Source organism: Bubalus bubalis, chromosome 18, assembly GCF_019923935.1.
Source record: "Bubalus bubalis isolate 160015118507 breed Murrah chromosome 18, NDDB_SH_1, whole genome shotgun sequence".
NCBI lineage: Eukaryota > Metazoa > Chordata > Mammalia > Artiodactyla > Bovidae > Bubalus > Bubalus bubalis.
The window spans coordinates 21,763,349-21,791,223 of NC_059174.1; the positions used below are offsets into that span (position 1 = coordinate 21,763,349).

The 27,875-nt window shown below is 41.5% G+C and overlaps 1 protein-coding gene and 1 non-coding gene across 2 annotated transcripts in view; one reads left to right on the forward strand and one right to left on the reverse strand.

The window, feature by feature from the left end:
• The window catches only part of FTO (FTO alpha-ketoglutarate dependent dioxygenase), a 422,524-nt gene that overhangs the window by 89,738 nt on the left and 304,911 nt on the right, over positions 1–27,875 (forward strand). The window contains exon 2 of the mRNA XM_006043050.4: positions 18,637–18,714. Within this exon, the coding sequence (XP_006043112.3) occupies positions 18,637–18,714 (78 nt within the window). The remainder of the gene's footprint in view (positions 1–18,636; positions 18,715–27,875) is intronic.
• On the reverse strand, positions 4,845–4,916 carry TRNAG-UCC. Its single transcript has one exon. It is a non-coding gene; the product is annotated as a tRNA-Gly (tRNA).

Here is a 27,875-nt window from a genome sequence, read left to right on the forward strand (position 1 = left end):
GATGGGCTACAGTCCATGGGGTCACAAAGAGTTGGACATGACCAAGCAATTAAGCAGCAGCATCTGTTGATGGACACTTGGGTTTCTTCTATGTTTTGGCTGTTATGAATATTACTGCTATGAAGATGAGTGTATAAATATGCCTTTGAAACCCAGGTTTCAATTCTTCTGGGTATATACCCAGATATGCAATTGCTGGATAATAGTTATTGAATTTTTAATTTTTTGAGAAGTGGCCAGACTGTTTTTTATCACAACCTTCACTATTTTACATTCCCACCAACAGTATACACGAGTTTCAGTTGCTCTGCACTCACGCCAGTACTTGTTATTTATTTATTTATTTTTTTGGTAATAGTCTTTATCTCTGGGACACTTTTGACCACCTTTCCCTCTGCTTGGCTAACACTGACTAGTGTTTCGGTTCTCTGCTCAGATGTTACTTCTGGAAAGCCTTTCCCTGGAGCTCTGTATCCTATCTTATTAGCTAGGTGCTACAGTCTTTGCTTTCTGTAGGAAAGGACAGAACTTTCATAGGACTTCCTGCCTTTGATTATAGTTTGCTTGTTTAATAGTCGGATACTTCTACCATGGATTGGGATCCATGATGGCAGGAACATCTGTCCTTGATAGATCTGTCATGATCCCTGTTGTCTCCTTGCACCCTGCTGCTGCTGCTAAGTCACTTCAGTCGTGTCCGACTCTGTGCAACCCCATAGATGGCAGCCCACCAGGCTCCCCCGTCCCTGGGATTCTCCAGGCAGGAACACTGGAGTGGGCTGCCATTTCCTTCTCCAATGCATGAAAGTGAAAAGTGAAAGTGATGTCGCTCAGTCATGTCCGCCTCTTCGAGACACCATGGACTGCAGCCTACCAGGCTCCTCCGTCCATGGGATTTTCCAGGCAAGAGTATTGGAGTGGGGTGCCATTGCCTTCTCCTCCTTGCGCTCTGGCTCTCAGTAAAGGCAATGGTTAGAATGTGTGTCTGTAAGTTTAAATATCCCCAATGTAGTGTATCATGCAGCTTGGGTTTAGTAGATAAAGCGTATGAATTCAAACTCCTTCTTTGACTTTTACCAGCTTTGAGATCTTGAACCAGGTATTTTATCTAAGTCTCCGTTTTCACTTCTTTAAAATGGGGGAAACAGTTTCTGCTTCATCCTCATAAGATTTTTGTAACAATTAAGAGTTAGCATAGGTACAAGTGCCTGTTAAACCATGAGTGACGTGAGAAGAAGCAGGGAAACAGAACTCCAACATTTTCAGTCTGGCTGATACTGATGTTAAGATGAGAACCAGGAGAAACAGACTCCAGGAAGTTAGGAAACAAAAACAGAGAGCTAGTGGGGACTTCCCTGTTGTAATATTCTGGAGAAGTTTAAGTGTAGATTTGGGGTAGAGAGGGCTTCCCTGGTGGCTCAGATGGTAAAGAATCTGCCCACAATGCTGGAGACCCAGGTTTGATCCCTAGGTTGGGAAGATCCCTTGGAGAAGGGCATGGCAACCCACTCCAGTGTTCTTGCCCGGGGAATCCCATAGACAGAGGAGCCTGGCGGGTTACAGTAATCCGTGGGGTCGCAGAGAGTCAGACATGACTCAGCAACCAACACTTTCACTTTGGGTTAGAGATAAGGATTTGAGTGTTAGATGAGATTGCTTAAAGGAAGAATGTTTTTTCAAGGGAGAAGAAGAAGAAGGGTAGGGGATGTCTGCTCTTCAGGGCAGAGAACAAAGACCTGAAGCAGGGACTGAGAAGGAGGGAGCAGAGGGCATAGGAATAAAAGGGACGGATGTTATAGAAACCAGTGGAAGAGAGGATTTTGAGAAAGGGATGCAAGTACCTCACTAGGCCCAGTGCTTCCCAAATGACCGAGAGGATGATGCTGCGTTTCAGCAAATGAAGTTGGTCACTGATCTTGGGCAGAATCCTTTTAGTAGAATGACAGTGATAGAAGCCAGGTCAAAAGTGGGGTGAGGGCAAAACGAGACACTGAGAGCTTGCGTCACTTATCTTAAATGGTTTTTCACGACATTTGGTAGAACATCTTGAAAGATGTTGAAAGAAAGACTGCATTGAGATGGTAGCTGGAGTGGGAAGTAGGAAAAGCCAAGAAAGGGTTTAATTAATTAATTAGCTAGTTAATTAACAGGTTCTTAGGATGACAGGATTTTTTTTTTTTTTTTTTAAGCCTGAAATAGTGCATAGTGAAGTCGCTCAGTCGTGTCTGACTCTTTGCGACCTCATGGACTGTAGCCTGCCACGCTCCTCCATCCATGGGATTTTCCAGGCAAGAGTACTGGAGTGGGTTGGCATTTCCTTCTCCAGAGGATCTTCCCGACCCAGGGATTGAACCCCGGTCTCCCACATTGTAGGCAGACGCTTTACTGTCTGAGCCACGAGGGAAGGTGGTCCAAGCCTGAGATAATATAAGCGCAAATGATGAAGAGAAGAGACATGGGAAGAGAAAGAGGTTGCTTGATGATGTAAAATAGAACTGTGATGACTGGCTCATGACGCCGAGGCAAATGGGAAGGAATGGGACCTTGAGGACAGGCAAAATTGTTGGTCTATTTTTAAACTTTTATTAACATGTATAATTAAATAAAATGTATCAAACACTTATATAGTGTTTTGTAAAAGGAATTGCATGCATGTTTGTTTCTTTACAAATAATAACCCATTTAATTTAATTTTCATAACAACCTTTGAGGTAGGTATGGTTACTATGTCTGTTTTATAAATGGAGCAACTGAGGGATAGAGAGGTTGAGTAACTTACTCAGGATCACACAGCTATTAATGGATGGGGTGGGTGGTGAGATTTCACCCAATAAGGCCTACATCCTGTATTTTTAACAATTATTTTGGGCTGTGCCTTCTTTCATTTTACCTTGTGTTTAGAGGATACTTAAATATCTGTGTGTCTGAAGTTAAAATCTGAATAAGTAAGTAGAAAGACTAGTTCTCTGCTTTGTTTGTTGTTTAGTTACCGAATCATGTCCAACTCAGTGTGACCCCATGGACTGTAGCCCACCAGGCTCCTCTGTCTGTGGGATTTTCCAGACAAGAACATGGGAGTGGGTTTGCATTTCCTTCTCCAGGGAATCTTCCTGACCCAGGGATCGAACCCATGTCTCCTGCATTGGCAGGCGGATTCTTTACCGCTGAGCTGCCAGGGAATCCCATTCCTCTGCTTATTGTATCTCAGGTTGGAGTTTTATATTTTACAGCACATTGAAATTAACACATGTGATGGTTAGGTTAGGTTGCAAGCCTTAGCATATTTGTAGAAGAAGAATAACTTTATTAGAATTATTATTTACTTTTTATCAAGACAAGCCAGCAGTGGTAATTTTTCATGTGTGATATAATTGGAAAAGGAAACTTGTAAACATAAAATGCACATATTGAAATAAAATTAAATGTATGCTGGTGAAGTTATAGGGTTTTGCTCAATACCTCTATCAAGAAATTTTGATAATAAAGAGTGTGTATTGACTTCCTGGAATCCTGGGAATGGATAAATGAAAACAAAAAGAAACATCTACTTTGTATTATAGACCTCTAAAATAGTTTTTAAATAACTTATTCTTTTAGGCATTTTTATTTCCTTTAAACTTTTCATCACTGCTAGGCAGAAAACAAAAAGAAACATCTACTTTGTATTATAGACCTCTAAAATAGTTTTTAAATAACTTATTCTTTTAGGCATTTTTATTTCCTTTAAACTTTTCATCACTGCTAGGCAGAAACTATTAGTTGCTATAGCTGTGTCAGAAGCTGAGGGATTTCTGTTGTTGTTGTTGAAGTAATATGTCTTGCATAATTCAGTTGTGGCTACACAAGCGGAAGTGTTTAATGTTTGATTATGCAGCACTTGCTGTGGAACTGCAGAGAGGGATAGTGGAGAGCTAAGAATAATTAAATGGACAGTCACTGAGGTCACTTCCTGATGTTTTTACTGCAACACCATGTACATTCTGCTTTCCCGTGGCAGGTTGTTTGATCATGGTGTAATGGTTAAAGCTTTGCAAAATGACAAAGAAGTCAGACATCCTACTGGTCTCAAGTGTGATTATTTATAATTGGACTGCTTGCGGGAAAGTGCTTAGTTTGATCAGACTAATGCTAAGCTGGGCAAGACACATGGTGATATCTCGCAGAGCTCCGTGCTCTGACCTTGGAGTAGACGACTCAGGTATCAAATTTCCAGGTAGAAAGTTCCCTGAAGATTGAACCATGATTGAGAGAATTTGCTTTTTTCATACAAACAAGTGTGGCCAAGAGGAGTCTTTTTTTCGCTTGAAAATGTTAGCGGTCCATTATTAGGTCTTTGGAGCTAGAATGTAGGTACAGTGGCCATGAAAGAGTTTTAATTAATCTGTTATCTCTCTCATGGTTTGGAAGGGTATTGCCCTTGCTCTTGTATTCACTTACAAAATTAAGGGCAGTATTCTGATTGTGGAGAAAAATCTTGGGTAAGTGATTTTCTCTGTTTTCAGTAGAATACTTGGAAGTGGCTCAAGGAAATTATAAGGCAGCTACTCCAAAGGAAGTCAGAAGACATTAGACTTCTGAGTTATTATCCCTGAACGAAGAACCCAGCCTTTTACTAAAGACATTTATTACTTTGATATTAATATTATATCTTTCACATGTGTAAACTGTGCTTCCCCCAAACTTCCAGTACATTCCTCAGCTTATTTTTTCTCGTTCTTTATTTTTTTCTCTTTCTTTTCTTTATTTTTACTTATTTGACTTCACAGGGTCTTAGTTGTGACACATGGGATCTTTGATCTTGATTGTAGCATGTGGATTTCTTAGTTGCGACATATAGGGTCTAGTTCCCTGACTAGGGATCGAACCCAGGCCCCTGCATTGGAAGCACAGAGTCTTAGCCACTGGACCACCAGGGAGGTAACTTGGCTTTTATTTCTTTTTAGATCCTGTTTAGCTGCTTTTTATCATAGAAATTTTTCTCTTCAGGAAACTTTCTTCTCTTTTAAAACTTGGACTGCATTCTTAACATTAATGATCATGGGTGGGAACTTAAGATCAAGTTGGTGAGGTAAACAGGTCTTGCTATTCAAATTATTATCTGAAGAGCTAAAGTATATATTTTGTACATGTCATTTTGCTTATTTAAAAAAAATTACCTCGAAAGATAATTTATGAGGTCAAGGAATGCTAACTTTGTGGAGTACTTGAGAAAGTATGACATGTAGGGAAAGGTGCTATCTTAGGGAGGATATTTTAAAAGTGCTGGAAAATGTAGCTTTATAGTTTGATGCAAGAGAGGTGAACTCCATTAGTAACTAAGTAATTTGTTAGAAAGGTGCATATCATAAAAGAATGAAGGAGAAATGAATTCTAACTAATCAACTTGCATAAGACCCAGATTCATTGTCTTTACGTGGACACAAAGTATAGATTCTTAGATATAGAACAGCAAAGGAAAAAAATAGAGAGAAAAGACATGAACAGCAATTCACAGAAGAGCTACTGCAAATGGCAATTAACATGAGAAGTTACTCCACCTGAATAACAGTCAAAGAAGTATAAATTAGTATGAACTTGTTTTTTCATTTGTCAACTAGCTTAAGATGTAAAAGTTTGATAATAACTGGTATTTGAGTATATAAAGAAATGGTTAATTTCACACCAGTCAGAATGGCTGCGATCCAAAAGTCTACAAGTAATAAATGCTGGAGAGGGTGTGGAGAAAATGGAACCCTCTTACACTGTTGGTGGGAATGCAAACTAGTACAGCCACTATGGAGAACAGTGTGGAGATTCCTTAAAAAACTGGAAATAGACCTGCCTTATGATCCAGCAATCCCACTGCTGGGCATACACACTGAGGAAACCAGAAGGGAAAGAGACACGTGTACCCCAATGTTCATCGCAGCACTGTTTATAATAGCCAGGACATGGAAGCAACCTAGATGTCCATCAGCAGATGAATGGATAAGAAAGCTATGGTACATATACACAATGGAGTATTATTCAGCCATTAAAAAGAATACATTTGAATCAGTTCTAATGAGGTGGATGAAACTGGAGCCTATTATACAGAGTGAAGTAAGCCAGAAAGAAAAACACCAATACAGTATACTAACGCATATATATGGAATTTAGAAAGATGGTAACAATAACCCTGTGTACGAGACAGCAAAAGAGACACTGATGTATAGAACAGTCTTATGGACTCTGTGAGAGAGGGAGAGGGTGGGAAGATTTGGGAGAATGGCATTGAAACATGTAAAATATCATGTATGAAACGAGTTGCCAGTCCAGGTTCGATGCACGATACTGGATGCTTGGGGCTGGTGCACTGGGACGACCCAGAGGGATGGAATGGGGAGGGAGGAGGGAGGGGGGTTCGGGATGGGGAGCACATGTATACCTGTGGCGGATTCATTTTGATATTTGGCAAAACTAATACAGTTATGTAAAGTCTAAAAATAAAATAAAATTAAAAAAAAAAAAAAAAAAAGAAATGGTTACTGTCTATTGATGGGTTGAAATAGATACCATTTTCCTGGAGTGCAGTTTCACAATCTGAATCAAGAGGCTTTAAAAGAGCATGCCTTTTGACCTAGTGAATCTCCTACTTAGGATTTTTATCATTAAGAAATCATCTGTGCCTTCTTGTTATATGCTACAGTTAAGCTCACAGTTTGTGTTTGCCTTCTGCTCCAAACACATGTCAATGACAGATAACACATTAAAAGAAAAGAAAGTAATAAAAGAGTCATAGCTGGGCTTACAGAGAAGATGTTGTTGTTGGCCAGAAAGAGAGCAAAACATAAAGGGATAAGCTGGATTGAAACTGTGGCGCTGCAAGGGCTTCTGGTATGGAAACAAAAAGTGAGTTTAGCTCCTATGGATCACAGGGACCAAGGTCTACCACTTGAGATGGGACCAGAACTAGGCTTACTGTGTGAAGCCAAGGGTGGAGGTGAAGTTATACCTTTCACAAAAGAAGACTGAAAAAAGATTGCCATGTCAGGAACATAGCTCCATGGAGCTATGGGTTTTGAGGGGCAGGAGAAGATCCCTAAACCTTTAAGAGTAGAAATTGAATCAGACTGATTGATTTTGGAGTGATGGGGGAGAGACTGTCGTGCTCCAAATCACCAGTATATGAGGCTTAGTCCTGGACTGGTGGTATAGGATCCTCGTGGAGGGAACTGCTGAACCATTATGGAGGGAAAGGTGAACACACGTGGGAAGCGAGAGGAGGGAGGAAAAAAGGAAAGACAAAAAGCCACCCACTCAAAATCAGTCTTCAGAACAAAATACTGAAATACTTAGGAAAGCACAAATAGAATAAATAATGTGAATAAAAATCCATTTCAGATGAGATGAATTTTATAGAAAAGTCAGTGAAAGACTGAAATAATCATGTTCAAGAAATTCAAAAGAATAAGGAAAGACATCATACTGATAAAAATGAGATCTAAAAATGCCCCCCAAATATCCAAAAATGGAACAGGAGCAACTTTACGTAAAAAAGAGCCAGGTACAGATTTCAAAAATGAAAAGTATAGTCATAGATGTAATAAACTAAATAGATGGGATTAACTTTAGCCCAGACACAGCTGGAAAGAGAACTGATGAATTGGAAGAGAGTACTGAGGAGTTTGCTTAGAATATATTATCCAGAGACAAAAGACTGCAAAAAAGAGAAAGCAGTCAGAAGACTTGGAGAATAGATGGAGAGATTCCAACCGAGTCTAAAAAGAGACCAGAAAAAGAGATTGAAAGTCATTTGGTCTTGGAGTATGGAATGAAGCAGGGCAAAGGCTAATAGAGTTTTTTCAAGAGAACGCACTGGTCATAGCAAACACCCTCTTCCAACAACACAAGAGAAGACTGTACACATGGACATCACCAGATGGTCAACACCGAAATCAGATTGATTATATTCTTTGCAGCCAAAGATGGAGAAGCTCTATATAGTCAGCAAAAACAGACCGGGAGCTGACTGTGGCTCAGATCATGAACTCCTTTATCCCAAATTCAGACTTAAATTGAAGAAAGTAGGGAAAACCACTAGACTTTTCAGGTATGACCTAAATCAAATCCCTTATGATTATACAGTGGAAGTGAGAAATAGATTTAAGGGACTAGATCTGATAGAGTGCCTGACGAACTATGGATGGAGGTTCGTGTCATTGTACAGGAGACAGGGATCAAGACAATCCCCAAGAAAAAGAAATGCAAAAAAAGCAAAATGGCTGTCTGAGGAGGCCTTACAAATAGCTGTGAAAAGAAGAGAAGTGAAAAGCAAAGGAGAAAAGGAAAGATATAAGCATCTGAATGCAGAGTTCCAAAGAATAGCAAGGAGAGATAAGAAAGCCTTCCTCAGCGATCAATGCAAAGAAATAGAGGAAAACAACAGAATGGGAAAGACTAGAGATCTCTTCAAGAAAATTAGAGATACCAAGGGAACATTTCATGCAAAGATGGGCTCGATAAAGGACAGAAATGGTATAGACCTAACAGAAGCAGAAGATATTAAGAAGTGGCAAGAATACACAGAAGAACTGTACAAAAAAGATCTTCACGACCCATATAATCACGATGGTGTGATCACTGACCTAGAGCCAGACGTCCTGGAATGTGAAGTCAAGTGGGCCTTAGAAAGCATCACTATGAACAAAGCTAGTGGAGGTGATGGAATTCCAGTTGAGCTCTTTCAAATCCTGAAAGATAATGCTGTGAAAGTGCTGCACCCAATATGCCAGCAAATTTGGAAAACTCAGCAGTAGCCACAGGACTGGAAAAGGTCAGTTTTCAATCCAATCCCAAAGAAAAGCAATGCCAAAGAATGTTCAAACTACCACACAATTGCGCTCATCTCACACGCTAGGAAAGTAATGCTCAAAATTCTCCAAGTCAGGCTTCAACAGTACATGATCCACAAACTTACAGATGTTCAAGGTAGATTTAGAAAAGGTAGAGGAACCAGAGATCAAATTGCCAACATCCGTTGGAACATCGAAAAAGTAAAAGAATACCAGAAAAACATCTACTTCTGCTTTATTGATTACCCCAAAGCCTTTGACTGTGTGGATCACAACAAACTGTGGACATTTCTGAAAGATGGGAATACCGGACCTCCTTACCTGCCTCCTGAGAAATCTGTGTGCAGGTCAGGAAGCAGCAGTTAGAACTGGACATGGAGGAACAGACTGATTCCTAACTGGGAAAGTAATAGGTCAAGGCTGTATATTGTCACCCTGCGTATTTAACTTCTATGCAGAGTACATCATGGGAAATGCCAGGCTGGATGAAGCACAAAGTGGAATCAAGATTGCCAGGAGAAATATCAATAACCTCAGATATGCAGATGACACACACCACCCTATGGCAGAAAGTGAAGAAGAACTAGAGAGAGATAAGTGGTTAACCCACCTTTATGCTAGAGATAAGTGGTTAGCACATCACCATGTTACAGTATTGGGATTTTGGATTTTACTGTATATGTTATCAGTGTGTTGTATATTTCTGTGTTTCTTAGCGTTCTTTCAGTACAGTTTACAGAATTCCTTTCAGCATTTCTTATACGGCAGATCTAGTGAAGATGAATTCCCTCAGTGTTTGTCTGGAAAAGTTTTTCTTCATTTTTGAAGGACAAATGGAAGCTTGATTTCTTTTTCTCTGTTAACCATGTTCCATCTTTTCCCAACTTCTTGAACTTATGATCTGCAGTTATATTGCTATTTTTAATGTACTTGTCTACTATAATAATTCTGTCATCTGTTCCATTTTGGCGACAGTTCCCATTGATTGACTTTTATCTTCTTTATCAGTCATATTACCTTGCCTTATAGTGTTGTCTTCCTTTCCATGCATAATAGTTTTTGACTAGTGTGATCCTTTCAGTCTCACTTTTAACTTGTTTATAAAGGAGCAGAGCGGTAGTCCAGGGCTAACTTTGTACCACTCTTGTGGCAGAATCTTCCTGAGAATTTGTCCTGCTTTGTGGTTAATTTATTTATTTTTTTTAAACTGTGGCTCAATTTTTAGTCTACTACAGCATAGGCTCCCATTATTAGAAACGGAACAAGAAATGATTAAAAAACAAAATTTTTGAAAGCATCGTAGAACTACCAAAGCAGTGAGGACTTGAGAGTCCAAAAGTAGTGATTATAAGCATTGTTTTAAAATTTTGAAAGTAGCATTGGTTTTAAATTTTAAAAGTAGTATTGATTTTCATTAAAATTGTTTAAAGTGTTTGCATTTATATATGGTTTTTTAAAAATTTTAATAGTGAAAAATGGAACATTTCTTGCAAGATCGGATTTCTCTAATCTTAGGGTTGTGTGGTATAGTGCAGTGGAAATGACCTTTACACTTAGGAAATGAGATTATGAGTTGTGACCGGTAGTGTAATTTCTTGCCAGTCACTTTATGTCTCTGGATGAGGCTTTGTTTTTTCATCTGTTCTAAAATTTCACAGCAATTTTTATTTTTATCACCACTGTAGTTAATTGAGGCATTTTATATATATAAAGTTTCATGGACTGTTAGACAGTTCTGCTGTAGTTTGTCCAGGAAAATAAGTATCTGAGTTTCTTACGTGGCATTGATCTATGACATTTGATGGGTTATACACAGAATTGCTTGTAGATAATTCACAAGTAATAAATGAAGTTGTCCTTTTTGGAAATGGGTAAATGATCGTAGCAAGTGGTTGCCAAAGTGTAGTGAGGGTTTTTTATGTGCTTGGTGACATTCTTAGATCTCTATAGGTACTGCTTCATATATATGTCACAGGGAGATAAGAAACTAGTCCCAAATCATACATGTAGGCCCATAGTACTGGTGTTAGAACCAACAGGCTTCTTAGGTGCTCCAGTTTTGTTGTGGACCCTTCCTCCATTTGAATACTATTTGCCTAATAGCTGCATAGTTTATAATTTCTAAAATGTGCTAATATATGATTAATTTTATTTAATCTTCACAATACCCTGTGAAGCAGGGTTTTTTAATAGATAAGTAAAGTGAGGTTTGGAGAGGTTGATTCAGGTGTGGTACTACACGTAGGAAATGATAGAGTCAGGATGCAAATTCTACTGTTGGCCACACCATGGTACATGAGGGAACTAGTTCCCTGACCATGGATTGACCCTGTGTCCCCTGCATTGGGAGTCTGGAGTCTTAACCACTGGACCTCCAGCAAGTCCCTTGAATGCTCTTTGGTGAGATACTTTTTCTTTTTAAAACAAACATGTCACATGGATACATGAAATATTTATTTATACTTCTTTTGGCTTAGCTACTTCTCACTTGTCTTTCTGGTATTAGTTTTGAAGAGTCTTCCTCAGGGAGGCTTTCCTTTCTCACTCAGGCCCTGCTGAAGCACTCAGTCACTTTTCCCACTTATTATTTGAGACCCTCAGAAGATTAGGTGATTATTTTTATAGTGAACTTTCATAAACTTTTATTTGTGATTGTATCTTGAAGACTCAGATAAAGTTTATTTTTTACTGAACCTGACAAAATATGATTCCTAGTGTAAAAATTATGTGGAAAATGAAAAATGTATGAAGAAGAGCTGTTTGCATAATCTGATGAAGCCAAAGAGACAGCAGTGGGAAAATACACTTCATTTGTAGGTGAGATACACCTTCCCATTACGGGTCATGATCTAGTTAATCTTTCTATGTAATTACTCTAAGATTTGCAAACTGTATGCCTATTTGATAAGATATGGAAACTCAGGTACAAGTTAGTTTTTCACAGTGAGTCAGAATCTTACTAGGGATAAAGTTTTTGACACCCAGCCTTTATGGTTTTGAGTTGTGATATGGGCTTCCCTGGAGAAGGCGATGGCACCCAACTCCAGTACTCTTGCCTGGAAATTCCCATGGACGGAGGAGCCTGGTAGGCTGCAGTCCACGGGGTCGCTAAGTGTCAGACACGACTGAGCAACTTCACTTTCACTTTTCACTTTCATGCATTGGAGAAGGAAATGGCAACCCACTCCAGTGTTCTTGCCTGGAGAATCCCAGGGATGGGGGAGCCTGGTGGGCTGCCATCTCTGGGGTCGCACAGAGTCGGACACGACTGAAGCGACTTAGCAGCAGCAGCATGGGCTTCCCAGGTGGTGGCAGTGTAAAGAATCTCTGCCAGTGCAAGTGACACAGGAGATGAGAGTTTGATCCCCAGGTTGGGAAGATCCCCTTGAGTAAGAACTGTCAACACTCCCGTATTCTTGTCTGGGAAATCCCGTGGACAGAGCAGCGTGGTGGGTCACAGTCCATAGGGTCACAAACAGTCGGACGTGACTGAGCACAGTTGCACCCATGATTTACCTAAGGCCTGTGTCTAGCTATCCTTTCCTTGCAGGAGCTGTGGAGGTAGATGGGTGTAGCCCTTATGGAAGGGTCTTGAGATGCTCCTCCTGCAGGTGGGAGAGCCAGCTTTGTTCTCCCTCTGGCTTTCTATGTGACATTTGTGAGCTGCTTGATGTATTTAACACTAGCGTGACAGCAGAGACGCCTGTGAGCAGAGCAGTGTGCTGGAGGGCCCAGCTGTGTGTATTTATCTGTATCTCAGGCTGAGGAGCAGCCGTTAGCCAGATCTGACAGTCAAACAGGAGCCGCTTCTGCCTCCACTCCAGAGTGCATTTGAATATTGTGTCTGTTTACCAACTGCTTGACAGTTGACACAAAGAAATTGTCAGAGCTGTTTTTCTTTCCCCTCTTCACTCTACTGTGCTAGTCTGCGAGTCTCTCTCTGAAATACTTTATCATGCATCACAAATATCTGCACTTTCTAAAATAAAGCCCCAAATCACATTGTCTTCATCTTTATATTGAGTTCCACGTCAAGAATTAATTGGTAATATACTTGAGCAAACTCCAAGAGGTAGTGGAGATAGTGGAGGACAGGGAAGCCTGGCGAGCTGCAGTCCATGAGGTCGCAAAGAGCTGGACACCACTTAGTGGCTGAACAGCAACAAATACTTGAGTTGATAATTGGACATATGTTGAATAGGCAATATGTTTACAGAGTTCAGAAATCAAAACAATACAGAAAGAAATCTTCCGTCTTGTCTTGCTCTATCCGTGGTCCCTTCTAGTTGTCGTTTCCACCCCTGTCCCTGACAGCACGTATGCGTGCTTGCTCAGTCACTCAGTCATGTGTGACTCTGTGGCCCCATGGACTGTAGCCCGCCAAGCTCCTCTGTCCATCGCATTCTCCAGGGAAGAATACTGGAATGGGTTGCCATTTCCTCCTCCAGGGGATCTTCCCAGCCCAGGGATCAAACCCACGTCTCCTGCACATCTCCTGCATTGCAGGTGAATTCTTTACCACTGAGCCACCCGGGAAGCCCTTGTCCCTGGGAAAGAACCACTTAAATAGTTTCTCACAAATCCTTTATGTTTCTTTATGCAAATACAAGCAGATGGTTTGTCCCTTGCCTTTTACTTCCCGAGGTATCCTGGAAAGCTGCTTATTTCACTAAAGGGAGCCTCCTCATTCTTGTTGACTGTTGTGTTGTATTCATTGTGTGGATGTACCACCATTTATTTAACCGTCTCCTATGGACATACACTGGCATTGTTTCTAATCTTTTTTTTTTTTTTTTTAGTTAATTCACACACCATAAAATTCAACCTTTCAAAGCATACAGTTAAGTGGTTTTTAGTATGTTTCTAAGCTTCTGTTCAGAGAAGGCAATGGCAACCCACTCCAGTACTCTTGCCTGGAAAATCCCATGACAGAGGAGCCTGGTAGGCTGCAGTCCATGGGGTCGCTAAGAGTCAGACATGACTGAGCGACTTCACTTTCACTTTTCACTTTCATGCATTGGAGAAGGAAATGGCAACCCACTCCAGCGTTCTTGCCTGGAGAATCCCAGGGACGGGGGAGCCTGATGGGCTGCTGTCTCTGGGGTCGCACAGAGTCGGACATGACTGAAGCGACTTAGCAGCAGCAGCAAGCTTCTGTTCTGCCAATTGTGATCTGGTGTATGTACATTCTTCTGAACATGGTACCCATAAAAATAAAATCGTTAGAAGTAGGATTTGGGGGTCAAAGGGAATAGATTTGAATTTTGATAGGAATTGTCTGTGCCATGCATTGAGATTGTGCTATTTTGCATTCCTGAGTATGAGAAGGCTTGTTTCTCCATTGTTCTGCCTGCGTGACTTTGCCTCTTCTTAAAGCAATGTTAATTTTTAAGAAATGTGTGATGTTCATAAGCAGTTTAATAATCATTCCGGATTGAGTTCACCAAGGCAAATATGCCCAAAACTTCTTTTTAAGTTGATATCAACTTAAGTTACTGATTTAAGTTATAAATCCATCATTTATAATTGATTTCATTAGTTAATCAGTAGAATTACAGGTTGTGAATGTTGATGTATAGAGCAGATTTCATCCATGTGGCCTTAAGTTGAATGTGGCCTGTTCTGTCCTGTCATAGAGATATAACAATGTTCACAGTGTTAAAATTCCCAGGGGAGGGAGACCACTTATATTCTGCATGCTCTATGATAGGGATATTCTTGTAGCATTTTATCCTTTTGGCCACGTGCACCCCAGTGTTCAGAGCAGCAGTACTTACAGTAGCCAAGACATGAAAGCAACCTGAGTGTCCATCCACAGAGGGATGCATAAAGAAGACGCGGCACATCTATACAGTGGAATATCACTGAGCCATCAAATGAATGAAATAATGCCATTTGCAGCAACACGGATGGACCTAGAAATTATAATACTACATGAAGTAAGTCAGGTAGTGAAAGACAGATATCACATGATATGACTTAGATATGGAATCTTAAAAAAATGACCCAAGTGAAGTGATTTACCAACAGGATAGACTCACAGTCATAGGAAAGAAACTTATGGTTGCCAGAAGGAAAAGGGAGGGGGAGGAGCAGAATTTGAGATTATCAGGTATAGACTTCTGTTGCTGCTAAGTCACATCAGCCGTGTCCAACTCTGTGCGACCCCATAGACGGCAGCCCACCAGGCTCCCCCGTCCCTGGGATTCTCCAGGCAAGAACACTGGAGTGGGTTGCCATTTCCTTCTATCGTTATATAAAAAAGAATTTTATCCTCTCAATAGAGCCTTCCAGGTTATAATGTTTTATGTCTGTCTGACACACTGGACCTCAACTGAGCTGATTGTTTTTATAAAAATTCAGCTGAAGTAGAAACAAGTATAAACAGTAATTATAAACAGAATTTCATCCTCCAGGGGTGCTTGTTCTTCTTTGGGCCAGGTCTCTTGCTGTTAAATCTGGTCAAGGTGGAATATGTAATTCCTAATAGGAATCTGTATCGTTGTGTTCCTTCTCGCATACAGATTAGCTTTTTGGGTTCTCCTGAAGAGATTTTAAGGTGGTGTTTGTAAGGTGGAGCCATCTCAAGGTCTGAGATATCATGTGCATTTCCATCATTCAAGGCTTTTAAACATTTTTTAAACATTAAAACTTTTTTTTTTTTTTTGGCATTTAAATGTTCTGTCTGTAGAAAGGACTGGTAAAAGAGTCATAGGAGAATGCAGGCTTTCCTGAGCTTGAAGTGAAAATTGAGGTGTAGATTTTGATTAAGTTTGTGCTGGAGTTCATAAATGTACAAGTATAGGCATGGAAACATCATTAGCTCTTTCTGTGTCTCAAATAACGGCTAATGTAGAAAACAGATAAACCACTTAACCAGTGATTTATCTAAACCAATGTTTTTGTGTTAGTATGATAGGTCTTTCATAAAGGAAAACTCTTCATAGTTTAACTGGTTGTTGTTGTCATTTAGTTTGTAAGGCGTTTCTTGACTCTTTGGACGACCCCATGGAGTGTAGCCTGCCAGGCTCCCCTGTCTGTGGGATTTCCCAGACAAGAATACTGGAGTGAGTTGCCATTTCCTTCGCCAGGGGATTGTCCCAGGCCAGGGGTCGAACCCTGGTCTCCTGTGTTAGCAGACGGATTCTTTACCACTGAGCCATCAGGGAAGCCCCATTTTAACTGTAAGCCAGTCTTATTATCACAAATGAAAAACTACTTTTAGAGTAGCATTAGACAAAGCAGAAAATTTAATTAGATAGATAGGCTAGAATTTTGCATAAGAGTAAATTTACTGTTTAGTCTTTCTTAGGTCAAGTGGTTGCTATTTTTCTCTTCCCTCTTTTTTTTTTTTTTTTCTCTCTCTCTCTCTTTATTCACTTTGGATAATTATACAAAAGATCTGGAAATAACTTGAGTTCTGCGCAATAAGATATTTGTTCTGGACTACTCTGTGATGGGTTGGGGCTTCCCTGGTGGCTCAGCAACAAAGAATCTGCCTGCAATGCAGGAGCCACAGGAGATGCGGATTCGATCCCTGGGTCAGGAAGATCCCCTGGAGAAGGGCATGGCAACCCACTCCATTATTCTTGTCTGGAGAATCCCATGGACAGAGGAGCCTGGTGGGTACGGTCCATGGGGTTGCAAAGAGTTGGACATGACTGAAGCGACTTAGCACACAAGCACTCTATGATGGGTTAGTGAGAGAAGGCTGTGTGGGGGAAGATGATTCTCAGGGCCCCTCTGTCTGGTTGAGCAGGTTGTTCACTGCGTAAAGACAGTGCCCGTTGGGGTGGGTTGAGGCTAAAGTCTAGTTTGTGTTCTCCAGGTCCTGCTTTAGGGCTTAGGGCTGCATTAACTCAGAATAAGGTATATAATTTTCTAATTCTTATAATTGTGCCTCAATGGCTGATAACAGCCTGAATATGCATTGCATTGCAGTTTTATTTGAAAATCAGTTGTTTCTGCCTTTTCTGTTTTTTTGTTCTTCAGAAAATTTCTGTAGCGTCCAGATGATTTCTGTGTGTCTGTATACACGTTGTTGTTGTTGTTCAGTCGCCCAGTCATGTCCAACTCTTTGTGACCCCATGGAGTGCAGCACACCAGGCTTCTCTGTTCCTCACCATCTCCTGAAGTTTGCCCAAGTTAATGTTCATTGCATCGGTGATGCCCTCCAGCCATCGCATCCTCTGATGCCCTCTTCTTCTTCTGCCCTCAATCTTTCCCAGCATCAGAGGCTTTTCCAATGAGTCAGCTGTTTGCATCAGATGATCAAAATACTGGAGTTTCAATTTCAGCATCAGTCCTTCGAACGAATATTCAGGGTTAATTTCCCTTGAGACTGACTGGTTTGATCTCCTTGTTCTCCAAGGGACTGACTCTCAGGAGTCTTCTCCAGCACCACAGTTCGAAAGCATCAATAAACATCAGTTTAGTTCCATTCAGTCGCTCAGTCATATCTGACTCTTTGTGACCCCATGGACTGCAGCATGCCAGGCTTCCCTGTCCATCACCAACTCCCGGAGCTTATCTAAACTCATGTCCATCGAGTCGGTGATGCCATCCAACCATCTCATCATCTGTCATCCCCTTCTTCCCCTGCCTTCAATCTTTCCCAGCATCAGGGTCTTTTCAAATGAGTCAGTTCTTCGCATCAGGTGGCCAAAGTAATGGAGCTTCACCTTCAGCATCAGTTCTTCCAATGAAAATTCAGGACTGATTTCCTTTAGGATGGACTGGTTGGATCTCCTTGCAGTCCAAGGGACTCTCAAGAGTCTTCTCCAACATACATATATATACATATACATATATATATACACACATACATATATAATAAACATATATATATGCTATTTATGTGCTACATATGCACATATACAAATATATCATATATGCTTGAATATAAGGTCAGATATTCTTTGAAAAAAATCCCTCATAAGAAAGGTGTCATCTTAGATGTATTTGATTCCTTATAAAGTATGTTATAATATGGGGTCCTTTCTTAGTTACTTTGTTTGAACTGCCTGGTACTGTTTGGGAAAGACATGGTGTCTTGAAATAGCCTCAGGAGTGCTAGTTGTGGGTGCTTGAAAAGATTTATCAAATTGGAAAAGAAAAGAGGCAAAGATGCTCAACATAGGTTTAGTAATTATTCTAGAGATAAAAGATTACTTTTAAAAGTAATATGGAAGTGGATACGATCTCAAATAAATGTTTACAGGATGAACAAATAATTCATATACCTTGACCCTGGATCCTTGTGGCTTAGTTGGGTATTTTCAGTGAAAGTAAGGATTTACAAACTGCTGTCTCAAGTAGTTTTTACAGATAGGAAGGTTTGTTCTGGAAAACTGTATTAGATGACTCAAAAGATGACTCTAGCAATGAAGAAAAAGATCCTGGTATTAAAGAGTGAAGCAAATTGCTTCCTGAAATGTGAGAGTGAATAAAATAATTATTTCTAAGTTAATATTTTATATGATGTAATTTAAATGCATATGTAATTAAGTTGATACATTTTATAACTGACTTTTGGCTAGCTTTTTCCTCTAAAGTTTATACATTTAAGTCGGCTAACTTTTGGAGGGTATTCTCTTATTAGAAAAATAAGGCATTGTCAGCCTGGATGGGAGGAGGTTTGGGGGGAGAATGGATACATGTATGTGTGTGACTGAGCCCCTTTGCTGTTCACCTGAAACTTTCACATTGTTTGTTAATTGGCTGTACCCCCAATGCAAAATAAAAAGTTAAAAAAAAGAAGACATTGTCCTATATTTTGAGTCTGTTTATAATTTAGTCACCTATAATCATTATTTTTAAACAGAAACTGAGGCTTCTTGAAGAGCTTGAAGACACGTGGCTTCCCTACCTGACCCCCAAAGACGATGAATTCTATCAGCAGGTAAGGTCTTTTAATATTTGTCAATTTCCATTGATTTTTTTTTTTCCCCTTGATCTACCTTATTTTACCTACGAAGCAACTGTGGTCTAGAGAGATTAAATCAGAGGTTAAGGTCTGATTTGGTCACCCACTGATTCACCCCCAGACCATATACGTTCCTGCGCAATGTTTCTGCTGTGAACTTAGTGCTTTGGAATAGTGGACTGTCTTTTCTTCCCCAAACGTTCCATGTTTTTCCCTACTTCCTTCCCTCTGCTTCTTCTGTACAGAATCTTCTTTTGCCTCTTACCCTGTTGCCAGATGACTAATTCTTTAGGACTTCACTGAAACATCACCTCCTTTGTGAACGTTTCTTTAACTTACCTTACCTCCAAATAGAATTGATTACATTCGCCTCGGTGCTCCTTGTACCATATAAATACCTTGATTGTACCCCTCACATTGTATTGCAGTTATAGGATTCTGTGTCTCTCCCCTGAATTAGTCAGCACTCTTTCAAATACAACTGGTAAAATAGCAAACAAACTCACTGTGGCAAAAAAGGGAATTTATTGACTGACAACTTAGATGTCAAGGATAAGCTCATGGCCGAACCCAGTTTCTCAAAAGATGTCATCAGATCACTCTTTTTCCCTGTTTCTTGGCTTGGCTTTTCTCTGGTGACTTCATGCTGGATAGGCGCTCCTCTGACGGTATAAGAGGACTCTGACAGCCCTGGGGGTGTGTGGTCTTAAGCCCATAGGATCTCAGAAGAAGGTGGTGATGTCTTCTTTCCTGCTCCTGATTCCCCCAGGCGTGATCTTTTTGGCCTGGTTAGAGGCGTGTTTCTCTCCCTGAATCAGTCCTTGTGTTCAGGGTATTGAGATGCTTCTGTCAGCCTGGCCTAGTTCCCTCACCCACTTGTGGGGTAGGGTTGGAGTATGACCATTCTCACTCAAACTGCAGGCAGGGTAGGTCAGAGATGGAGGGTTTTTCCTGAAGGGAAATTGGAGCCCTGTTAACACCAAAGAAGGAGGGGAAGGCACGCTGGGAAATAAAAATAGCCCCTTTTCACCCCTTCTTTCCTAGGAGGATGTTAGCTCTTGGTGTGTAAGAGCTGGGCCACATCATCTTGGTTTCTCGTTGATTCTCCATGGAAAGAAGAGAGAAACGAATGAGCTTTACCCATCCAGAATCCCAGGTCTCCTGACTTCCAGGGTATTCTCACTTCCAGGACATCATGGTTCATCTCCCTTGTCATTAGAACTTAACCATCTGTCACCTGATCAGTCCTTTTTTGGATTGTTCTAGTTTTCCTCTTTGCCCCTTTTTCTTAATCCTTTAAGCTGAAGTAAACATGTTTAAAAATTTTTTTTAATTTTTTAACCAAAACATAAATCTGAGCCTGTCAGCTTCCTGCTTCACATCCCTGGCTGTCCATTGCCTGGCTCCTGCATTTCCAGCCTTGTCTTCCCCATTCTTTTACCTTTTTACCCACGCTGAGTTTCGTCACTACCTTTCAGTGCTTTGGGGCTTCCCCGGTGGCTCAGCGGGTAAAGAATCCACCTGCAAAATAGGAGACACAGGAGACTCAGGTTCGATCCTTGGGTCAGGAAGATCCCCTGGAGAAGGAAATGGCAACCCACTCCAGTATTCTCACCTGAAAAATCCCATGGACGAAGGAGCCTGGCGGGCTAGAGTCTGTGGGATCACAAAGAGTCGGACATGACTGAGCAACTAGGTACACACTCAGTGTGTTACATTTTGGGTCTTCCTGTTACATCCTCTCCGTCTCCCTTACTTGGTGAACTTCCGCATTACCCGTTAGTAACAGTTCACGTGTCATCCCCTGTAGGGTGCTTCCCGACACCTCTGTAGTCCAGAGGGCTGTCTCTGCTCCCTCTTGTGTGCACCTGTAGTACTTCATGTGTACTTTAATTATCTGAGGTTATTGTAATGATTATATCTACTACTGTGGGCAGGAATCCCTTAGAAGAAATGGAGTAGCCATCATAGTCAACAAAAGAGTCTGAAACACAGTACTTGGATGCAATCTCAAAAACGACAGAATGATCTCTGTTCGTTTCCAAGGCAAACACAGAAGAACTATACAAAAAAGATCTTCATGACCAAGATAATCATGATGGTGTGATCACTCATCTAGAGCCAGACATCCTGGAATGTGAAGTCAAGTGGGCCTTAAGAAGCATCACTACAAACAAAGATAGTGGAGGTGATGAAATACCAGTTGAGCTATTTGGAATCCTGAAAGATGATGCTGTGAAAGTGCTGCACTCAATATGTCAGCAAATTTGGAAAACTCAGCAGTGGCCACAGGACTGGAAAAGGTCAGTTTTCATTCCAATCCCAAAGAAAGGCAATGCCAAAGAATGTTCAAACTACCGCACAATTGCACTCATCTCACACACTAGTAAAGTAATGCTTAAAATTCTCCAAGCCAGGCTTCAGAAATACATGAACTGTGAACTTCCTGATGTTCAAGCTGGTTTTAGAAAAGGCAGAGGAACCAGAGATCAATATCCGCCAATATCCGCTGATCATTGAAAAAGCAAGAGTTCCAAAAAAACATCTATTTCTGCTTTATTGGCTATGCCAAAGCCTTTGACTGTGTGGATCACAATAAACTGTGGAAAATTTTGAAAGAGATGGGAATACCAGACCACCTGACCTGCCCCTTGAGAAACCTATATGCAGGTCAGGAAGCAATAGTTAGAACTGGACATGGAACAACAGACTGGTTCCAAATAGGAAAAGGAGTACTTCAAGGCTGTATATTGTCACCCTGCTTATTTAACTTATATGCAGAGTACATCATGAGAAACACTGGGCTGGAGGAAGCACAAGCTGGAATCAAGATTTCCGGGAGAAGTATCAATAACCTCAGATATGCAGATGACACCACCCTTATGGCAGAAAGTGAAGAAGAACTAAAGAGCCTCTTGATGAAAGTGAAAGTGGAGAGTAAAAAAGTTGGCTTAAAGCTCAACATTCAGAAAACTAAGATCATGGCATCTGGTCCCATCACTTCATGGCAAATAGATGGGGAAACAGTGGAAACAGTGTCAGACTTTATTTTTCTGGGCTCCCACATCACTGCAGATGGTGATTGCAGTCATGAAATTAAAAGACGCATACTCCTTGGAAGGAAAGTTATGACTAACCTAGACAGCATATTGAAAAGCAGATACATTACTTTGCCAACAAAGGTCCGTCTAGTCAAGTCTATGGTTTTTCCAGTAGTCATGTATGGATGTGAGAGTTGGACTATAAAGAAAGCTGAGCGCCAAAGAATTGGTGTTTTTGAACTGTGGTGTTGGAGAAGACTCTTGCGAGTCCCTTGGACTGCAAGGAGATCCAACCAGTCCATCCTAAAGGAGATCAGTCCTCAATATTCATTGGAAGGATTGATGTTGAAGCTGAAACTCCAATACTTTGGCCACCTGATGGGAAGAGCTGACTCATTGGAAAAGACCCTGATGCTGGGAAAGATTGAGGGCAGGAGGAGAAGGGGATGACAGAGGATGAGATGGTTGGATGGCATCACTGACTCAATGGACATGGGTTTGGGTGAACTCCAGGAGTTGGTGATGGACAGGGAGGCCTGGCGTGCTGCAGTTCATGGGGTCGCAAAGAGCTGGACACGACTGAGCAACTGAACTGAACTGAATTGTAATGATTTTTTTTCATGCTCCTCTCTCTCATTCTCTGTACTATGATATATACGGGGCCTGGCACCTAGTAGGTATTTAATTAGTTTGCTTGAATGTATGAATGAATTACTGTAGGCATTAGTTCTTTATTTATTTTTAGTAAATATTTATGTATTATTTGGCTATGCCAGGTCCTGTTTGCAGCATGCGGGATCTTTAGTTGCAGCATGTGGGGTCTAGTTCCCTAATCAGGGATCGAACCTGGATCCCCTCCCTTGGGAGCACAAAGCCACTGGAACACCAGGGAAGTCCCTAGTTCATTTTAAAAAAGGCATGACGTATAATAATATTTAGTGTGATTTGAATTTTGTTTACTCCTCCCCAGGGAGGTGGTATCTATAATAATCTACAGGATTTATATAGAAATGTTATACCCCACACTAGTAGTCTTTTCTCTTTTGAGCTTTTCTAGTTTTCCAAATTATCTGAATGATCATGTATTCTTTGATAATCAGGAAAAATATAATTTGAAAAAGTACCCTTAAAACAGGTAAACCCTCCAAATGTAATCAGTTCTTAAATCCTTGCTAATATTTTCATAGATAGGAACTTTTTGGTACACGATAACACACATTGTTACAAAGCAGCCGCTGACCCATTTCAGCTTTTGTATGGCAGAAGTTGTGCACAAAGAATCAAACACCAAGGTTAGCCCAGGTGTTCTGAGCCAGACATACACTGAACCAGGAAAGGAGACGCCAGGGCAAACAGAACAACTCTCAAGGCTTGGCTTTTATCTTGCTAAGACCCACAACAAACCTGATACCAATATCTAATCACTTTAAGTGCACCGTGTAATAATGGAGTGTTTCAACCAAACCTTAGTCCAGTAAATCTCTTCTCTTAAAAGATGAAGTGAAAATACTTGTTAATGACACGAGTGAATAGAAAGTTCAGCCCTGACACTGAGTCCCTTACACAGGTCCTAGCCACAGGAATGCCAACCCAGCTGCTAGTCATCAAAACAAGACTTTCTGCAGTTTCCAGATTGGGTCTGTTTATTGACCCTTCCTGCCGGCGTGCCAGGGACTGTGCTCAACGTTTTCTGAATGCTTGTCACATTTCATCCACACAGCAGCCTCTTGCATTCATTCCACAATTACAGATTCACCAACCTCCTCTTCTTCAGGCTTCAATTGCTTGAGATAGAGATACTGACTTCCTCTTTTACAAATCAGGACAGACTAAGCTCCATATCTGAGAGACAGAGCTGCAGTTCATCCCAGATTTTTCTGACTCTGAAGACCCAGATTCTTTCTGCTACACTGTTTGCCTCCCAGTATGCCTTGATCAAATTCACAGTGCCTTCAAAGAAGTTTTTTTTTTGTTTGTTTCTTCTGATTAAGACTTTAGAGAAAACCAATGAAAGAAAACAGCAACAGTAACAAACTCCAAGCAGAAGAGCCAGAGGACCTCTTTTGGTTTACTGCAGAGCACAGGGAAGTGGATTCCATTGAAAATAACCTCTGGATTCCAGATATGGGAGGTCTGTCCCCCTTATCCAGAGACAGTGCCACCCTTCTTAGCATTCCCTGTTATTTTCATTCATTCTGTGCTTTCTTTGTGTGGGCTTCTCTGGTGGCTCAGTGATAAAGAATCTGCCTGCAATGCAGGAGACAGGGGTTTGATCCCTGGGTTGGAAGATTCTCTGGAGGAGGGCGCGGCAACCCACTCCAGTATTCTTGCCTGGAGAATCCCATGGACAAAGGAAGCTGGCAGGCTACAGTCTACAGGGTCGAAAAGAGTCAGACACAACTGAAGTGACTTAGCAAGCAGGCAGGTGCTACTTTCTATGTGTCAGTGTTATCTCAGTGCTTTACATGTATTTGCTCATTTAAATCTTATCATTGACACTCTGAGGCAGGTTGTTTTAAAAACCTTGCTCTAGGAACTTCCCTGGTGGTCCAGTGGCTAACGCTCCATGCTTCCAGTGCAGGGGACCTGGGTTCTATCTCTAGTCAGGGAAGTAGATCCCACATGTGGCAACCAAATAAATGAATATTAAAAAAAAATTTTTTTTTTTTAGAGATGAAACTCCGAGGCACCGAGAGGTTTAAAACTTTGTTTAAGACATAAGCATGAAGTGTCAAAGGCTGGGATTGAGACTGTCTGGGTCCTCAGTTTAACTAAGTGCTGCCCTTCTGTATCTCCTGGTGATTCTGGAATTGCTCTGATTTTATCCCAATGATCCCACGCCTCTGTGTCCATCCCTTTTCTCCCTCATAACCTGCGATGCTCTCAGTCCACCTGACTGTGGGGTGGTTCTACCCAAAAGTCTTGCAGGGACATTGAACTACTTGTGATCTATATGAATTCATTGTGTGTGTGCTCAGTTGCTGTCATGTCTGACTCTTTGTGATCCTACAGACTGTAGCCCCCCAGGCTCTTCTGTCCACAGGAGTCTCCAGGCAAGAATACTGCACTGGGTTGCCATGCCCTCATCCAGGGGATCTTCCCAACCCAGGGATTGAACCCGCATCTCTTGCATTGCAGGTGGATTCTTTACTGCTGAGCCACTGGGGAAGTCCATGAATTTGTTACTTAATTAAACAAATGTACTTAGCCTTGGCTTCCCAAGTGGCGCTAGTGGTAAAGAACCTGCCTGCCAATGCAGGGGACTTAAGAGATACCAGTTCGGTCCCTGGGATATGGGAAGATCCATTGGAGAAGGGCACGGCAACCCACTCCAGTATTCTTGCCTGGAGAATCGCATGGACAGAAGAACCCTTTTGGCAGGCTACAGTCCATAGTGTCGCAAAGAGTCAGACACGATTGAAGCGACTTAACACTTCATGGCTTCTGGACGGAGTTAACAGCAAAGCCTCTAAGATACGTTTGAGGACATCCAGCTGAGGCTGAAACATCTGGTGGGGAGTGAGAGAGTTGGAGGGCGTAGAAAGAAATGAGATCGGAGCATGGTGGCCCGATTCTGCAGGAATTTGCTGTCCACAGTGAGAACACTGGCCATGACTTTGAGTGAGATGGGAAGACATGACAGGGTTTGGAGCACAAGAACGATAGGATATGGCTTAGGTTTTACAGGTATCCTGTCTTGCATTCCCTTCTCTAGTAACATTACCCCTGCTCCTGTTGTTCAAATCAGGCCTTTGCAGTCCTCAGCTTCTCTTCATGGCTTCCAGACCTTGTTTACTGCCTGGGCCCTGGCAGTTCTAATTTTTCAGAATCTCACATTTTTTCTTTTTGAGAGTTAACAGAATATATTAATGATAAAAAGAGAGTTCTGTTTTGGAATAGGTTGCGTACGTGCTAAGTCGCTTCAGTTGTGTCTGACTGTTTGCGAACCTGTGGACTGTAGTCCACCAGGCTCTTCTGTCCATGGGATTTCCCAGGCAAGCATACTGGAGTGGGTTGCCATTTCCTCCTCCAGGGGATCTTTCCGACCCAAATATCAAACTCTCATCTCCTGCATTGTCAGGTGGATTCTTGACTACTAGTGCCACCTGGGAAGCCCTGGTAGTAGGTTAGATTGATTTTATAAACAGAAAAATCTCAATAAAGAACACAGTAAATTAGCATTAGTCTCCCAGATGTTTTCTTCTCTTCCAGTCTCACCGACTCTGTGTGAATTCAGGTCCTCATTTGTCATCTTCCACCTGCACAGTTTTAAGAGTTTCCTAGTTGGTATGTTCCTTTGCTTGCCCCAACTCCATCACAATTGTGTTCTGATAAATATGGCTGGCAGATTCTTTACCACTGCAGCACCAGGGAAGCCCTAAGGAAGTTGAATTTTTAAGTATGTTTTGAACCTGTTTTGTGTACCTTATTGTGTGTGTGTGTTAAGTCGCTCAGTCGTGTCTGACTCTGTGACTCCATGGACTGTACCATTGGGTCTCCTACATTGCAGGCAGATTCTTTACCAACTGAGTCACCAGGGAAGCCCCCAAATATGGCAGACTTGTCATTCCTTGCTTTGTAAATTTGGTTGGGTCTCTCTTGCCTCTGAGGTCAAGTCCAAACTGCTCTGCATATGCTGTGGTCCCAAATTACCTCTGCTGGTCTAGTCTCCACTGCTTTGCCTGACGTTGTGTCCAGCCTCCAGCTCCGGTCAGACAGAGTGTCTCACTATCTCTTGGCTCTACTGTGCCCTGTCATCCTTTCATGCTCTTGTGTTTCTTGTCCCCTGGGTCTAGAGTACCCTCAGCCCCTTTTCTGCCTGGTGAGCATCTACTCATCCTTAAAGTTTTCCTTACTTAAGTACAGTCTCTTGTGTGTTGATACCAGGAAGTCCCCCTTGTGTTATATCCAATATCAGAGCACTTCTCACTACTGCTGCCACGTGCATCGTGGCAAAAGCTGCCTCCATTTCCCTCTCTTGAGTGGTTGCAGCGGTTTCCTGATTTCTTTTGCGTCCATGTCCAGTTTGTTTTAACACAGCATCAGTAGTAGTTTTCTTCTTAAAGCGTAAATCAACTCATGCTTCCTCGGTGGTCCAGTGGTTTGCCTCCCAATTCAGGGGGTGCAGGTTCGAGCCCTGGTCAGGTAGGTGGGTTTCCACATGCCTTGGGTCCAGAAAACCAAAAGATAAAACAGAAGCAATGTTGTAGCAAACCCAATAAGGACTTAGAAATAGTCCACAATCAAAAATAAATAAATAGATCAGCTCATTAGATTTTCCTGCTCAAAGCCCTTCATGACTTCCCATCTTTTCAGAGTAAAAGCCCAAGTCCTGATGGTTACTTACAGAGCGCGGCAAAACCTGTCTCTGACTTCTCTCCCCTCATTTCCTGCTTGTCCTGGCCCCTCCCCTCCCACTCTGGCATTCTAGCTCTTCCTAGAATAAACCAAGCACACTCTTGCCCCAAGGCCTTTGCACTTAATGTTCCCTCAGCCTGGAACTCTCTTTGCCCCCAGGTGTCTGCAGGGCTTGTGTGCTCATTTCTTGCCTTCCTTGGCTCAGATGTTACCTCATCAGAGGCCTCCTCTGCCCATTCTGTGTAAAATTCAGCCCTGACACTCCTATCCTGCTTACTTGGGTTTGTGTTTCTCCATAGCACGTATCACATTCTAAAATGCAGTAATACACCGTAATACAGCAATACACAATCTAAACTATAAAATAAATATATTTTACTAAATAAACAGGTAATTAATGAATAAGTAAAATACTCTCTATAGACATATACATAATGAACTATATGGTGCTTCTCTGGTGGCTTAGTGGTAAAGAATCTGCCTGAAATGCAGGAGACGTGGGTTCAATCCGTGGGTCAGAGAGATCCCCTGGAGAAGGAAAGGGCAATCCACTCCAGTATTCTTGCCTGGGAAATCCCATGGACAGAGGAGCCTGGTGGGCTACAGTCCGTGGAGTTGCAAAGAATCAGACACAACTTAGCAGCTAGACAACAATGAAGTGTATATAGTTTATATTCATAGTGTATAAATATATACTAAATATAGTATGTGTGTGTGTATATATACACACACACATAT